This window comes from Siniperca chuatsi, linkage group LG4 (genome assembly GCF_020085105.1).
Source record: "Siniperca chuatsi isolate FFG_IHB_CAS linkage group LG4, ASM2008510v1, whole genome shotgun sequence".
NCBI classification, from domain to species: domain Eukaryota; kingdom Metazoa; phylum Chordata; class Actinopteri; order Centrarchiformes; family Sinipercidae; genus Siniperca; species Siniperca chuatsi.
This window is the reverse complement of record NC_058045.1, coordinates 26,018,468-26,036,666: the sequence shown is the minus strand read 5'-3', so window position 1 is coordinate 26,036,666 and position 18,199 is coordinate 26,018,468. Positions and strand designations below refer to the sequence as shown.

The following is an 18,199-nucleotide window of genomic DNA, read 5'->3' as shown; positions in this document are numbered from 1 at the left end:
GATGAAACATTACATTATAAAGCATTTATTTACGCATTCACTTGAGAGTTTACGATGTGCTTTAGAGGTTGGCATTGAAGCAACAAGGGAAATATTCTCTGAAATAACAGGAAACTCCATTCAAGAGGAAATAGCAGAAAAATAATACATAAATACAATAAATACATTAAAAAAACAGATTAAAAACACTCAATATCAACAACAATATGAGATCAAATTGGACAAAATAACAAATACATGAAAACAAGTTAATGAAAATGTGACTTTAAAGGTGATTTAAAAGTAATGAATTAGCAGCCTAAAATCCTCAGGTAGGATGGTTCACAGTCCAGGAGCCCTCACTGAAAAACCATGTTTAGTCATAAGTCCAGGCTGTAATGTGACGGTGCTTTAACTCTCTTTATATTCTAAAAGTCATATACTGCATGTTGTAACTAATATATCTCCTTTCATCTGTTACATACTGCAGAACAACCATTCAGATGCTTCACGGACTGCATCTGCACTACAAGTACAGTCCATTTACCATCTTTTTAGTTTCCCATGTTGTGACCATTGTTTGACTTTTAATTGAATATACCAGTATTTTATTTGAAACCACTGACTCCTAGGCTCAGCATGAACATTGCATCATATGCACAAATTGATTTGCCAATTTAAAATCCAATAGTTTGTTTCTTCAGCAGGAACTATCAGACTTTGCAGCTGAATACATTCAGAAATAAGATAAATGAGTAGACCTTGCACATCTCACAGCTCTTCTATGGCTGCCATGTAGTGTTTTTCAATTATTTGTCAGCATTCAGAAAGGTTTCACAAGTTTCTGATTAATTATCTCCAATAGGTGATATTGTGTTATGTGACGGATGCACTTAACGTGTCTGTTCACCCAAGTCACAAAACCCCCCAAAACCTTTCAGTAGTAATATGTAGCCATGCGAATAGTTTTGTTTTTGTGTGTTAAGGTTTTGAGATATCTGCCTCTAAAATGTCTGCTGCCATCCAAACACAATGAAGGTGAAAGGAATTTTGCGTTGTGTTCGAAGTATTTGTCCAATAGAAAGTACTGTCAATGAAATCTGTTAACAGTGAACAGCTAATTGACCCTTTAAAGCTGCATCATCCGTTTGATCGCAGTTGGATCATATACACAAATTGATAGTTTGCTGACGTGTTGTTGTTTAAAGCTGCTTACTTGCTAGCTTCAATGTCCAAGTCCGGTTAAATCTGTAGCATAAGTCGCTGAGACACATGACAACAAGTTGAAATTAGAAAATGTTGTTTTACTGTTAATATTTTGAACACATTAAAGCAGTCCCTGTAACCAATTTAGCCACAGTGGCTCATAGATTCAGAATTTTAACAGTAAATAAGTTTCAACTGAAGTTAGACCCGGAGCAGCAAGTCACCAGCTCAAATCCCTGGTAAATTGTAGGTGAAAGAAATGAAAATGTGTCACTCTCCCCTCACTCAACTTGTAAAGGAGCCCTTGAGCCCTGAATCTTCATCCCACTTTGGTGGGCAACATAAAAAAGACTGTGATGCAGCCATCCATCAGCAGGAACAGACTCACCAGCATTTTGGTGTTTGGTCCTGCATGTTTTAGTGTAACGACAAGCTAAGAGCACCCGGCTTGATGATCTTTCTTAGAACCAGATCCACCCCGATTTTAATGTGAAAATCTGAGTTCAGTCCCTGTCATGCACACTTGGCAGTGGGCAGACAGAAGGCCATGGTGGAGGGAGGCAGCAGGATGTCAGTGAAGATGGGCCGGTATCCTGCAGGCAAAGGGGGGGCACTCTGCTCCAGCAAGTCAAGTACAGCCCCCCTGATGTCCCTGGAGACATCACCACGGATGTCCAGCAGTACAGACACATGCTCTTCACTGAGGGAACAGAAAAACATGGAGGTACAATCCCTGGCCTGGTCATAAAAAGCCTGTATGATCATTTTATCAACAAAATATTCATGTTTATATATATATATATATATATATATATATATATATATATATATATATATATATATATATATATATATATATATATATATATATATATACACTGTATATGGTAATTTAACAACTACACTACTATTAGCAGGTAGGGCTAAACAGCAGGTGAGGTCAGATTACCTGATGTCGGGGTATTTGGCTGCGAGTCCAGAGACTTCCAGAGTCAGCATGCCGGGGTCTTTCAGTCCAATGAAGTCAGCCAGGACGGGTAGTAAGGCCAAAGGATTCACTTCAGGTACTGACCCTTCAGCTTCCTACAGACAGGTACACACATAAGTTTGACTTTGAGCATAAGTAGCATAAAAATCACAGATTACACATTAGTGTATACTAATGTGTAATTTAGTAAAGCAGTTAGGTTCAGGGCCTCTTACAGACAACCGCTGTAGTACAGATTACTTCTACAAAATCTGTAGAACACCATGATATTGCAAAGTGTTAAAGTGCATCAATGAACTTTTCAAAATCACGACAGCAAGAGTCAGTTCCTGCTCACCGGGCCGTGGAAGATTTCTCTAAACTGCTGGTCGTCCTGGACCATCTGCTGGGCGAGCTGCTTCCTCTCCTCGGTGCTGCGACACACCAGCCTCTTCTGCATCAGAGCCCGGACGTACTCCACCACCATCAGCCACTGGGCCTCCTCCTGCAGACGCTGTAAACACAAAAATTAGATTCAGCAGGCATGTTGACCACACATGCAAGGTTCAGAGCAATGAAAGGACATGCATTCCATAAGCAGAGTGTAGCAGCTCCAGTGTAGATGTTTGGCTACAAAACATTATGCTGCACAAACTGGTTTCGAGAGATACGACTCAGGGTGCTACTGTATGTGACAGTGTGTTTAGTGGTCTTACAAATTCCAGTGGAGTTTTGACTGATATTTGGGTGAGTAGGTAAAGACTCTGTTTTAATTTGTGGGTGAGGCAGTTGATAAACCAGTAAGGTTTCATTGATAAGAGTTTCAGTGGAGCGACTGAGTCTTCATGATAACTTTCCAGAATTAACCAGAATTCCCCCAGTTTAATATACAACTCTAAATATACAACCTAATAGATTGATGAAATTGTGAACTGTGCCAAAAAATAAACATTAAACAATGATCAGGGTCACTTTCATCTGAAATTACAAATTTACTGTGGATTTGACTTAAACTCAGAAGCATGGAAATCAGATTCCACAAAAGCATTAATATTATACTTCTGTCAGGCAGAATTGTGTTGTCCCTTGCTTTAAAGGTTTTCTGGGGGGGAAAAAACACCTAATTCTTTTTAGCAATGAAAATAGTCAAATGTAAAGATATTGAATATTTACACAAAATATTGATTACTGCTGAAAATTCAAAAACTATTGGTTTGCCTTCCAAAATGATTTCAGCTGACACTGGGCCATAAGCAAATATGGGCATTTCCACAAATTCCTGGTTTGATAAATATTCATATACTTGCTGTTACAGCCATTTTGATGCTGGACTGTAGCAGGCATATTTGTTTCTTTGAGGTATCAAGAAAAAAATAATTTGTCTAAAAAATATAATTTGGACATTTACATCCCCACTGGGTTTTATCAATCAATAAATTCTTCAGAGCAGCTCTACCTCTGAGAAATGTCTGTATAACCAAACTACCATCTTCACAGTGGAGACAGAAACAGAGCAAAGCTGTGACCTGTCGGCAGGGTGGCCGAACACGGCCGTACAGCTCCAGGTGACGCTCCAGGACGGGGCAGAGTTTAGGGATGGGGTCTCCCTGGACCAGCCGGGGTCGGGTCAGCAGGCCTGGGAGGAAAGGCTGAAGGTCCAGTAGGAGCTGATCCATCACTAGGCGACACGCCCGTCTCACCGCCCGGTCCAGAGCTGCCAGAGGATTGGGAGGAGTCCGAGAGAACTGCCCCGCCGACCGGGACGACTGCTGCTGCTGCAGGCTCTCTGTGGACTTTCTGCATAAAACACAAGGACACAGTGGATTTTATTATATCGTTGTTGTTTTTTTAAATTTTCATTTCATTTATCTTTTATTTAGCTAATTCTTGTAATTGGTTGTGATGGGAGGACCACTAGATAGACAGCACCAGCTTGATGAGGCATGTGATCAAGGTACTGGAGGTTGGAGGTACTTAACTGTAAACCAATAACGTGTATGCACATTTGCACATTTCTGTTTAACAGAGAACAAACTGATTAGATGGTAACTTCATTATAGGGAGGAGAGTACAGGGAGGTAACAAGCTGCTCCCAGTCTTTCAGCAGTTCTCGCCATAGAAGTTGAGCAGTGCTGCATGTTCTTGGAGGTATAAAGGATACATATTGGTTATGTCTCGAGTAGCATTAAGAGAAGTACATAATGTATGCCCCTGCAGTAAACTCCCCTGCTCTCAGGTTGCAACTTAGAGCTGTTTTAAGCATTGCTTCAATATCAAAAGCACTATTAGTGGACATACAATGACGGTGCGCTATTGCCCGGAAGGATTATATTGCAGCCCGTTTCGCGGCTGCAGCTCTTGCTCAATACTGGACCAATTTTTTAAAAATTGTTGTACCCATTAGTCACAAAAAGACCATTCATTTGTGAGAGGCACAGTATGATTATAGATTGTAGAGTGTGGGATGGTAATTTGCCAAAATGAAAAAAGAATATCAGGTGTCTGTGATAAGTCCCTGTTGATGAAAAGCCTTTGAAAAGCACAGGCAAGAAACTGATCCTCTCTTTTTTTAGTTTTTCCGTTGTTTACAGTATGAAGAGGCTCTTTTTGAGCATGGAAATACAGTTGCCACAAACATTTCCACAACACTTGTGATGCTTGCCAACATGATATTAACTATGCTGAGTCCCCAAAGTGTCCAAAATAAGTATTTTGGACACATATATCACATACAAATTATTATTTGTGTAATAAAGCTTTGAAGCCTTTTCAGTGGCCATTCCCCACCATTCTGCCATTATCTTACTTGAGGATGATGCAGTTATTGATGGAGGCCAGCAGATAGTGGAGGTAGAACTTGTTTTTTTTGTTGCTCGGATCCCTGCGATGCTCCTTCCCAAATTCCACCAGAGCTTCTCGAAACCTGTGATGTGAAGGAAAGGAGATGAATGAAAAGATGGAAAGTGAAGACTTGCCCAAGCCTGTTTGATATACTGAAAATAAAATGGCTGATAGGCTGGCTGCGCAACTTGCATGAACACACACCTGTTTAGGAGGTTCTCCATCTCATACAGTCCCATCTGTATAGTCTGATCTCGTAGGGATTCTCCGATCATCAGAGCCACCCGGGCATTCTCCTCCAACATCTACCACAGTCCCACAAAGAAACAAAACAAGTCCACACAAAATACAAGGTATAATATGACATCACTACTGACAAAATCCACACCAGCACTGCACCAAAGTTTAGGTGTAAGGCAGATACTACGGTACTGTGATGCTGAAAGGTGATTAAAGTGCTTTAAGTGAGTTTAAAAGAAGAAGCGGGGAGACAGTTTTTTGCTAATTAAATTTAAATGACAATAAGCACATAATGTCATTACAAACAGTGTCTCCAGGGAGCGGAGACATCTTGGCCGCTTGTGTACGCTTGCTCTTTTGGTCACTACCCACAGCTGGTGACCAGAGACAACTCCAAAGCACACACTGGAGGTCATGTTCTGATAAAGCCAATAGGACATTATCATCAGCAAACAGCAGAGATGCCACGCAACATCACCAAACTGGACACTCCTTGTCTGGGCCTTGAGACATTGTGTACAAAGGAGGAGAAAAGCTGTGTTCTTGGTGTTCCTACTGGTTGTCAAAAGAGGTTGATGAGGTTCAGGTTTATCAAAGGCACTTTAAAAGACTTGAAATGTATGTTGGTGGCACCTTTCTGCCTGCAGATTCCCTTTGTGTGTACGTATATGGTTGTATTTTTTTGCGTGTTTGTATGGCATGTTTACCTGTGTGATGATAGTGGGCAGGCTGGTTCGGTAGAAACCTTCATGGTCTGTATCTGGCTCCTGGTCTCTCTGCCAGTCTTGCAGCTCCACCTGTAGAGCTTTGTGCATCCACTCTGATACACTCTTCTATAGCAGCATGGACACACACATTGAATGTACTCAGTATAACAACACAGGTACCAGCAGTACTGTAGTACTACAGTTTCAATTTCAATATTCCCAACTCTTCCAGGTATGAATTGAAATTATGTTTATATGTAGTCCACATGTCCCTTTGCAAAAAAGAGAATAGATATTCATTAACAAAATGCTGGAATATGTGATATGACTGATGTCTAACACAAAATGCGTAGTCCTATATGCATCCAGACGGCATAATGTCTTTTTTAATTCAGCTTCCAAACCTACGTGCTAAACTATGCAGGGACTCTCATTTCAAAGGCCTCTCTTCATGAGGATACAGGTCACAATTTGTGTATCTTTTGAAAAACAAAGAAAACAACTACTTTTGTTGTCAACTCACCCGAACGCTCTGCACATATTTGTTCTGCAGCTGCTCCAGTCCCTCGGTGGAGATGAGAGGTCCTAGTTCTTCTTTTTTTATCTCAGTCACCAGCTCTGGATGACCCATCATGTCTGGGCTGCCAAATCAAGACTGTCAGACTTGGAGCTTTTGATGACTAACAATGTCCAACAGGTTCATTGGCATCCAAAACGAGCTCTAAAGTTTTACTATGTGAAAGTTTAATAAAAAATCATAAGAATACCACATTAATAAACATTTTACTCGGACAGCACAAGGTGATGTCTTTATGACTCTTTATAGCCAAACACTGGCTTGGATATGTTTGACCTATGACCAGTTCAACCAAAGGATGATGTTCCCTTCTCATAGATCGTTTCATTTAAAGAGCTTTTAGAGGCCTGAAGAAGTAAAAATGTCCAGTATTTCACAAGAACAAAGCAAAGATTTGAAAGAAGTAAACAAATAATACATTTTGTGCTACAGAAATAATTTTCTTCCTATCTTTTTAATCATCTTGTGACACCTTGGGGGTCCCGACACCTACTGTAGGTTGGGAACCACTGATTTAGACTAACAATGACAAAACTCTTGCCTAGTGTAGCAATTCCACAACAGATGGTAGCTGTGATAGATGACATTATTTGAATTAGTTTTTTTTCAGCGTTTCCTCTTCATTAGATGGTAATTAAAGGAAAGTAACAGCCCAGCTGTTACTTTGCTTAGATGTGTTCAATGACCTCCATCATCCCTCAAGTTACCGCAAATCAAAACTTACATTATCCTTAATGTAAATATAGCTACACATTACACAAACCGCACCACGAACCACACATACACACACACACACACACACACACACAGAAAGACAAATAATGAAATACAGAATCTGTGCAGGTCATAGACCTCACCTGTTGTAGATGTGTAGCACCCAGTTGAGCACAGCAAAGATTTCACCACTCTCCAGGTCCCAGCTGCTAACCTAGGCCACAAGTATCACTTACATGTGCATAGTGAGGTTGTCACCAGTTTGAAAATAGTTTATTAAAATTATGATCTTATAACTCCACCAACTACAGTTGATGATTGCTATAGAGAAAATAACTATGAATTAAAAATATAATTAACTTAGTACAGTACATTAAAAAGACCATATTTAAGTCTTATGGCTCTTACTATATTACAGTGGTTTTCAGACTTTTTCTATCATGGCCACCCCCAGAAGCCGAAAAAAGTTCATGCCCCCCCACCACACATAAACAGATTGAATTCTTATCAATCATTAACAATATTGGGGGAGCAACAAATAAAAAAGGAGCCCAGTTGAATTCGATTAAAATAACAGAAATGTTTCAGGTCAGCATGATAGCATCAGCAAACTGTTGTTTTTTTATTTCCCTACATAAATCATGTTCATTCGACTTAGTTCCACTCCATATTTTTCCCCTGGTCATCCACACACGCCCAGCAGTGGCTCTATGCCCCTCCAGGGGGGACTACCCCCAGACTGAGAACCACTGCTATATTATTTGTAAACCATGATCATGCATAGCAGAAAATGATGAGAGAAACAATCGTCCCTGTAATTGTTTAGAGATATTTGTACATATGTCTACATAGTGAGAAGTTGTACAAAAGCTAAACATGGTGCAGCATTGCTTTATGTCTCTCACATCACTGACCTGTGCCAGGTGAGCATGTAAACAGCAGTGGCTGGCCCTCAGGTAAGCTCCTGTTAGTCGGTAGTGTGGCGGGACACAGTGCTCCAGCAGGTGGCGTACGGTGGCCAGGTCAGCCATAATACCATGCTGAAGTGCAGAGAGGTGCCCTGCTAGACCCGGCCCACGCGTGTGCAGGTAAGAAACGCTGCGAAACCGTGCAGAAACCGCCTCCTCTAGTACCTGAAAGGAAGTTATTGTGAGAAAGGACAGACTGTAACATACAATCAGAAATGTAAAAAAAAAGGAGAAACTTGGTAAAAGGTGAAGTGTTATGATTGTACCAGCTGGTGCTGACCTGGAAGAAGCAGGCTCTCCAGCAGCGAGGTCGTCCTGGGGGCAGGGGCCTGGCGTTGCCCCTGTTCCCCCCTCTCTCCTCCAGTAAAGCTCGGTCCAGGGCTTCCTCCCTCTCCACTATCCTCACCGCTGATACAAATGGTGTGGGGTTTTGTCGGGCCAGAGCCAGAGCACTGCTCACCACCGCCCACAGCTCCTTACCTGCAGTGACAGGGTGGATGTTGAAAATGGAGACATTAAGTTTCAACCACAGACTGTGTGCTTTCATCAGAAACATTGCAGCCTGGCACTGATCATTTTTATTAATGCTCCTGATACCCAATATCACTCTCTTACTGCTCTTATCTAGGCTGCACATCAAATATGGTCTAATGTTTTTTTGTCATTCAGAATTTTCTCTAAAGCTACATTAAAGTTTTCATTAGACAGGCACTGATATAAACAGTAAATTTGATCTTGAATAAAAAACATTTCAGGCCCACTTCTGTTGCTTTCCCATATTCCACCATGACAATTTTAAAGCTGCACTAACCAATATTTTTATATGAACCATGGATCAAATGTATACTGTGATATGTGTCGCTTGTAGTTACAAACCCACAGAGAATTATCACCAAAATGCATTTCCCCTCAACTCTGCAGACCTTTTTTTTTTGCCTCTTTCAGCTCATTGTTTTGGTTTTCCTGCTCGCTGCAGCTGCAAATGAGGTTAGCTTTTTAAACAAAAAAGATTTTTTTTTAGCAAAATAAACCAATAATGATAAACCAACTGTACACTACCTGCCCAGAACCAATCAGCAGACAGACAAAAGTAAGCAACTGCTGTAGCTGGTAGAGATATTAGAGATATTTTCCTCAGGAGTTGGTAAGTGACCTGAAACATGACTCTACATGAACACTAATGTTACTATGTGTCTGCTGGATGTGTAAACATAACTTTTTTTGCCAAAACAACTTAATAAGGTGAAAATATGTCAGTGTTGTTGTGTTCTGAACTTGTTACGCTGCCCCCATGTGGAAAGAAGAAATATCAACTGAAGTTAGTAGAACTATCCATATCTTAGCACAGGATTAGTCTGAATACTTTTTTCGATACCTTACCTAAGAAATTAAAGTATTTCTCTTTTGTACATTTAACCAAATTAGACAAACTTGTCAAATACATTTAATGTTGTCTTAATACAACTGTACATGAACTTGGCCGTAGTAAATTACAGTCTAAAATGAGCAGAATTCTAATTTAAATAAGGGAATGTCTAAACCAAAGAGTAAGAAAACAAAACTGATCAAACATTGAGTGCCAGGCTTTAGTACTTGATAGTTTTCAACATCATCACCATCATCTGCTTTGTAAATTATCTTACACCGTTATGGATACATAGGTTGCCATATATGGTATGTTTGCTTTTGAATGAGTAGGATTAATTAAACTGATATTACTGTGTAAACTGTAAGGCTGTCTATCCCCCGTGTCTATAAGATCTCCTTACCCAGGGCGTCCACCAGCTGCCTGACACCAGAGAAATATTTGGTCACCAGCTCCTGGTCTTCTGTGCTGAGCACACTTCCAGCCACTCCATGGAGCTGCCAGAGGATGTCGTCCTGCCAGCGCTCCAGATCCATCAGCCGGGCGTGGGCCTCCAGGAGCCGCCGGGACTCCACCAGACGCTCAGTCTCCAAAACCATGCTACGCACTACAAAGGTCAAGGAAGGGGTGGGGGGACGACGACTTTAATTCCTCAACAATTTATGCAATAACCTCTCGCTGCCACTTGGTTGCTGTTAAAGACTGAAGTTGCATATTTTAGTTTCCAGAAAAAAAATGTTGTATAATATGTATATATACCATAAAATAGATGCGGAAGCAGAAACGTTTCTGAGGAGATGAAAATCCCTGTAATATTCTATATTGGCACCACCAGTTATACACAGGACCAGGATGGGTGGGTAAAGGAAATCAAGAAGAAGAGCAGACTCTGTTTCAACTGTATAGTAGATGTAAGTACATTTAAAGAACCAAAATGGGCTGTTAGCCACCTTCCTCACATTATTATCATCAAGAGTAGCAATATTTTCTGATCAAAGTCGTTCTAATGTAATGTAAACATTCAGATGCTTGTTAGTAGGGAGACCAAAATGTCCTTTGCTTGTAGCAGGATGCTGGATATTGTTCAATATTAAAGACATTTACAGAGGGTGGACAAAAAACAGGAACATATGGCAATTTAAGATATACAATAGTATAACTTGATGCAACAAATTGACAGACTATGTATTTTATCTACCCCATGTACATTATGGATCATAGAAAGATCTATTGTATGTTACAATCATTTACTCATGGTAGAATTAAGGCAAATGCAATTATGTTAAAATGGAAGGCGAACTACACCCTTTAGCTCCTGATCATGGCAGGACATCGCCTACACTATTATAAAGAAGAATGAATTATAGTCCCAAAAAAGGAAACAGTTTATTTTCCCCAAAAGAACTTTTTGTCATCTGTGTACAACAAATGAAAAAATGAAAACTCATTTCTGTAAATTAAAAAGGAAACTGAATTCATTATGAATGAATGATTTCAGGCCTGTAGCACCTCACCAGAGTAAAGTCGTGGCAGGTTGCTAACGGCAGCGAGGAGCTGACAGTGGCTGACTGACACTTCTCTCAGCCTCTCCAGAGACTTCACCCCCTCTGTGTTTCGGTCGGACTCCAGTCCTGCTTTCTTCAAAGCATGTGACACCTCCTTCAGCTCGGCCCTGGCCTCCCGGAGCTGCTCCAGACCCCAGCCTACCCCCTCCAGGTACGACTGGACCATAGACTGGAAGGAAAGCAGCAGTAACATTCAGCAGCACAGTGGTTACGATTTGATGCACATTGATGACAAATAGCAACAATTCCTTCTTAAGTGTACAGCTGCACCATTTACGAGACCTGAGAAACTGAGGTCATATTGCATCATATTGTGCTTAGATGTGTACATGTTTTGTCACCTTGAGTCTGGTGTGTATGGAGGCGGTCCTCTGACTCTCTCGCTTCCTGTACTGGCTCAGGCGCTCCAGATGCTCAGGTCGACAGAAAACACCTGACGCCCACTTCAGGGCAGCACCGCGGGCCAAAGACTCGGCCCTCTCCACCTCTGGCCATACCTCAGCCTCTGGCACCGTGTCTGACAGAAAAATAGACAGAACACGAGGGAGGAATAAAGTTTTGAAGCAATCCAGAGGGGTAATTGATGATAAAGAACTTTACTGTTTGAAAATATTGAAAACATGTAATTGCACCACCCGGGGGTTTTCAAACGTTTTTATGTTACAGACACTGCAAAGAGGTAGACGTTTTGTCTAGAGATAGCCTGAACTAATAAGACACATTGTATATTTAATTTCACAAGACTTTCTTGGAGATAGAATTCCTCTGAAGACATAACTGCAGTTTGTGAGTAGTGTAATTTCTCTTTCTTAGTTGTATTTTGACCATAGTTCCTTCCTTAATACTGAGGTCTAGTACATATTTAAAAAAGCACACAGAAAAGTACTGCAGCAGCATCACATAGTACCTGGTGAATCAGTTAGAGTCTAAACATTAAGAACCAGAGACCACATTCATACTTGAGTAAATTGAACAGTCTGATCATACCTAGCATAACAAACATACACACACAACATATGCAACAAAGTGGGCTCAGTTCTTATTGGCTATTAAGGGTTTCTGCCTGAGAATCGACTAGTGATCCCTTCACACTGTGATACACAAGCCACTCTTGGTTTCCTGCAGTGCTTTATAGCGGAGGTGGTTTACACCAGTTGAAACAAAGCTCACCTAGCTAATGTCGTAAAAAATGCATACACTTTTATTAAATAAAACATGAACCATCGGTGGAAAAGACCAGAGGGGATATTTCTGACTGCAAATGCCATATATTTATTGGGTGTGACTATAGGTTAGGGCGCCATCTATTAACTAAATTGATCATGAGACGAGATACTTCAGGATCTGGGTGGCTTACCACCTCAGCTAAACAATTTTCTGAAACTGGTAACCAGAGGAAGAGGAAATTGACGACTTGCAACTGGGGCACATTCTTCCCTTTGACAGAAAAACTAGAAGTGGCCCGATTATCTTTAGGTAGGTAGGTTTAACTTACTCATCACTGTCATTATTTCTGTCTCCACAGCATCTCTGCCTCATGTCAATAGCGATTATATATTGCATTATTTAATGTTTTTTTTAAAAATCTGTTTCCCCACTTACCAGCTCGAGAAAAGTACACCCTGATTTTTGTTATAGCTCCCAATATTGTCCCCTCTCTGCTCTCTCCCAACCTTCACTGTTGAGCTACCAACCATATCACCCATAAAGAAGGACAATTTTGAGCATGCTAAGCAGCAGCAGTATTGATGTTTAGGGAATGGGATATGTTGTACAATCTGAGTCAAACATTTCTCTGCACCCTAATGGAGAGGCTCTTTTTATAGCAGAGAGAAGTGAGGCTCTGTTGTCAGTCGAACAGTCAGGTGAGCAGGATACCATTTCTCATCTGTTAGTCAGCTAGACAGGCAGCCATCAGAGTCGCATGACAATGCTTCCATTTGAATTACACATCCTAATTGGTCTTAATTGAATAATGTACTTGTTAGTGACTCAGCAGAGAGTAATGCTAGCAGTGAGCAGCCTTTCTGTGACTTTAGGGTTGAAAGCTTAGTTGACGTTGTTAAAATAACAATATTCTAACATCATAGAGTAGGCATGTATAACTGAAAGTTCAGGTTTTGTCACTGAGAGGTCCTGGTAAGTATAGTCATTCACAACTCTCTGTGTGTGTGAGAGTGTGTGCGTGTGTGTGTGTGTAGATGTTTGAGCTTCTCAATTACACAAACAGGGCTGTCTCTGTCTCAGAGGAGGTCATGGGACACTCTGCTATCTCCTACCAAGACTAAATCTGAGCGCTGAAACATCATCATCGGCAACTCTGCAAAACAATAAACCAGAGAGCTCACATTTAGGAAAGTGATGAGTGTCAGGGAAGCTGGTGCTGCAACAGCACAGTCAAAAACACAACCGTACAGAGGACAATACAGCCGTTACTCACTGATCACTGCACTATAATACTGCTTTAATGGCGGGTTGGTATGGAAACTAGCACACTCTCTGGTCATGATGGCACTTGGTGGAGAATTCCAGCCGGTCTGATGGCAACACAACAAACAGACCTACTCCTGATAGGCCTATGCAAAAAATGCTGTGCAGTTATTTTTTTAATGCAGATATTCAGTGTCTTTAAAGGGACATCGATTTTAATGTAAATATACTAGTCACAGGGAACACAAAAGATGCTATTGAGCTGCATTATGGAAAGTGTAGGTTTCATGTCTGACCCATACTAGGGACTAAAAGTCAGGATATCTCAACCTCTGCTGCACCAATTTTGACCATTCCATTCCCAAAGCCCCGACCTTTATGGAAGTCCAATACTAAAATGCAAGACTGTCTCTTTAAATTAGGCTATTTTCATTCCAAAATAAATAAATAAAATAACACGCACTCACTGTTTTCTTCTTTCTTGTCAATTTGAAATAGCTGACATTCAAATTTCATTCTTGACCTTGGAACCAGCATTTGAGAAAATCTCAACACAAGGTTCATTTAGCAGCTGTCCTCAACGTGTACATAAAAATGGAAATGCTACAATTCCATAACAACTCGGCAATCACCATCTGCTGATGAAGATCATGTGATATGATTAAAAGCTCCACAACAACTCCTAAATGGACCTTGTGGTGGAACTGTTTTATCGACTAATTGCATTTGGACCATCAGAGGACACTAAACTTTATACTGTATTCAAACAGACTGATGAACTTAGTAGTATTAGTAGCTCTTAAAAGCAAAATGTATCTTTTTTTCACAGCTACTGTCATCAGGGAGGAACCTTCATCACACTAAGGGTGGTTGACATTGACTGGCAGATGTTCAATATGTAATCAGAGGCAAGTGATGGCCCACAAATCACGTAGTCACACTAATTTTGAAGAGTTCACTCATTTATCTCATAGTTAAGCAACACTGTAGCCATGCACAGCGTTGTTTTGCCTCTAGCTATTGAGAGACTTTAGAAAGAGTGGGTGTTGGCCTTTCAGCAATGCTGTCAACAAAGGCAAACAGAGTGTGTCTGTGCATGTGTGTTCAGTATGTGTCCCGTTACCTTCTGGTTTGTCACCACCATTCTTCTGATCCCCTGCTGACATTGAAGTTCAGTTTTCAGCAGCCCGTCCACCCGACGAGTCTCCTTTTCCCCTGAGTGCCGGCACTGAGGGTGCCCAGGGTGCAACGCTGGCAGAGGAAGGTGAAGAAAGACAGAGATGAGACAGAGAAGAAGGAGCAGAGAAGGTGGAGGAGTGAGGGCACATATCCATTCTACTGACAGCTTTCCTCTTGTCCCTCACACACACACACACACTCTCTCTCTCCCAGACACATCCTCTGCTGAGAGGCCGGCAGGAAAGGGAGGGAGCTGGGGGGGAGGAGGAGAGGGAAGAGAATAATGCTGTAGGGTGGAGGGGGAGAGAGGGGCAGGGATAGGGAGGGTACAGAGAGATGTGCTGCATTCAGGGGCATGTTGAGAAGATGGTAAATACTATTGGAGAATCATTTTTACCTCAGCTTTCTGATTCCAAACCTTTCAGCCACACTCTCTTCATCAGGTGAAAAAAAATATAATGGATGAAATCTTAACAGCTACTGAGCTTACAGATCTATCTCCAAGACAACTGAGCAAAATCCACCCAATCATGAAGACCATGTGATGCGGTTGAAAGCCCTGGAAAAGGATAGTAAGTGGACCTTGAGTTGGGATTGTCTTGTCAAACTTCTGTTTCCAAGAAAAATAATAAGATTTCACGCTTATCTACATAGGTACATGTTGATTTTTAACATTCTTATTCGCTTTTATAGTTGGATGAGAAGACTGATACCACTCTCATGTCTGTACATTAAATATGAAGTTACTGCCAGCAGCCGGTTAGCTTAGCTTAGCACAGACTGAAAGCACTACTGCTCACTAATGAATGTGTGTATATATGTAATATATATGTTATATCTCATTTATTTAATTCGTACAAAAAACAAAGTGTAAAAACAACATGTTTAACATGTCCTCGTGTGTCTACAGTGAACTTGAGTCATGGCATCTTGAGAGTCTCAAAATAACTCAAACACATAAGCACTAAATTAAAATTGTTTTCATGTTCAAATAATTGATTTTTTTTGTCCCACAGGACTTTAAAAGCAGCAAGAGATGACGAGGGAAGGGGACCAGTAAAACAATCCAGATGGTGGCAGAAGGGGTGCGCGGGGTGGGGGGGTGGGTAAGTGGACCTGGTGTTCCACAAAACCTCTTGGGATTCTGAGAGTCTCCTTGACAAAACCAATTAAACACACAGTTACAGGAAGAAACAATGTATAATGCATAAGTCATTAGCCTACTACCCACCGTAAAAGAAGGGAACACAAAGGAGCCAAGAACTAATGGAGTCCATGTCTATTATTCTTCTATTGGAAGGCACTTTACAGGTGTCAGTAGATGATTTAAGCCGGACATCAGTCACGATTCTCATAACTTCATTAATGAGTCATTAGCCTTGTTTCAACACCAGGTAGGTAAACATTGTGTCTCTATTGTTTATGCTGAACAAAATGTGTTGAATTTTTCCACTGAAACAAAAACACTGTGTCATTGACCCTCTCTGATCCTCTGCAGCTGTTTGACCAGCACCAGCTACTACCACTGAGGGAAGTTTGTTTATTTGCAGCCCAGTCAAGTCCTCTGACCCAGCCGCCCTATTTACGCCTCCAAGCTTCCCGGACATCTTCAAAACACAGCAAGGAGTATGCCAAGTGGGCCTGTGGCTGGAGCCAGCACAAACATGCTAGCTGAAGGGAACATGGGACCGTCATCTTTCAATGCTGCACTTCAAATTTCCTCATGCAATTTTAAACTTTGTGTGTGGGTGCTCTGAGTTATCTTTGAATAACAAATTCACTCTGAACAAAAGGACAAAACTGTGAAAGAAGTGACTTTGAGAAAGCGACTAATATGGGTTGTTCAATGTTAGGGATTGTACGGAAATTATTTTGGTGGGGAGGGAACCTTATTTTTCACTTTAAAAAAAAAAAAAAGCAACACCCTCCCACAGTGGGTATTTAGAGCTTTTTCGCAGAAAATAGCTACATGCTGCTGCTGCTGGAAACGCCATGACAGCAGAGAGAGTGAAGTTGTAGGCCGTAAAACCAAAACAATGAGCTGAAAGACACTAAAACACTCCATAGAGCAGAGGGAAAGTGTAGACTTGGGTGATAATTCTGTGTTTGTCACTACGAGCATTTCACATTACAGTCATAATTAAAATAAAATATTGATCATAGCTGCTTTAAACATAAAGTGAAACACAAGCTATAATACATCTCATATAGAAAGGCTGAAATAAAATATGAATCTGGGATAAGAATATTTAAATTTCAGAATTCTTTTCTGCAAAAACAAAAATTACAATACAATTCCCCTTTTCTGACTACTGATAATTTTTATACAGTGCCTTATCATCTTCATTATGCATTATGTATCTTCAGGATGCAAAAATACTTGGTTGAATAAAGTTGGGTGGAATCAGACCAAAATGTCCATATTGGTATTGTATTGGTCTAATCCTGATTCTGTCAAGGCAGTTGCCTCTTTGTTAGTCACGCTAACAAGCCCACCCTTCTCAGTATCATCTCGTGTCTTTGCCACACAGGAACAATTTCCTCCAGAACCATCTAAGGAATAGAGCCAAGGCTGACACACCAGGATGTTGTGCAGAATGTATTCCTGTCAGGGTGGGACCACATTGCTAAGGACAACAAGGCCGCTGACCTGCTGTTCTTTAGTCACTCTGACAGCGAGGCTCACTGCAGTCGAGTTTCTCCCCATCTGTAATTCTGGCTGCTCAGTCACTCCCTCTGCTGTAGATCTAACAACAATCTGATTTGCACTCACAGCCCGTCCTGCAGGATGAAATCAAAGTTAAAGATGAAGTCTTGCGTCCAGATAAATTACATTAATGTTGTAACTTTTGTACTTTCAAACATGTTGCATTGGACTTGATCCAAAGCAAAATATCTCACCAACTACTGGTCACATGGACATGAAATTTACTGTGGATGTTCCTGGTACCCAGACAATGATGACATGCTGACCTTTCCTCTAGCGCCACCATAAGACCATCATTATCAATCATACATAAGAAAATCTAATCACCGAGAAACATATTTTGGCAATTAGTAAAATGTTCACATTTTTATGAGTTTTACATGGACAGATCTATAAATCAGTTGGGGAAAATATGTTTTCAAGCTTCCATTTGCATTAATCTTATGTGAACGGATCTTAATTACTGCCCCAAAATATGTCAAAGCTGTGGAAGGTGACAAACCCATAGAAATTCATTGTACTGACCACCACCCAGAATATAAGAATGTGGAAACAGCCAGTGTTATGTGTCCTGAAAGCAGAATCAAGTGCTCCCTCCCCTTGTTGTCATCACCTTGAGCTCCATAACACCCAGCAGCGCCTCCACCCATAGGAGCTATGGGACGAACAGGAAGTCTAATTCTAGACCACTTCCTGTATGACATTCCTGACCTGAGCTGCCTTCCTGCCAGACTCTCTCAGGCTCCATATGTA

The 18,199-nt window shown here is 41.0% G+C and overlaps 1 protein-coding gene across 1 annotated transcript; it reads right to left on the bottom strand.

Moving 5' to 3' along the window:
* Window positions 1-9: 9 nt before the first annotated feature.
* On the bottom strand, window positions 10-14,966 carry exoc3l1 (exocyst complex component 3-like 1). The gene is made up of 15 exons (XM_044192180.1): window positions 14,684-14,966; window positions 11,472-11,647; window positions 11,080-11,299; window positions 9,969-10,172; window positions 8,480-8,679; window positions 8,146-8,364; window positions 7,375-7,445; window positions 6,464-6,581; window positions 5,941-6,066; window positions 5,198-5,298; window positions 4,959-5,075; window positions 3,679-3,949; window positions 2,511-2,666; window positions 2,135-2,268; window positions 10-1,885 (listed from the first exon to the last, which is right to left on the bottom strand). The coding sequence occupies exons 1-15, from the start codon at window positions 14,724-14,726 to the stop codon at window positions 1,699-1,701; spliced, it is 2,343 nt and encodes a 780-aa protein (XP_044048115.1). The 5' UTR covers window positions 14,727-14,966; the 3' UTR covers window positions 10-1,698.
* Between the last annotated feature and the right edge of the window lie 3,233 nt (window positions 14,967-18,199).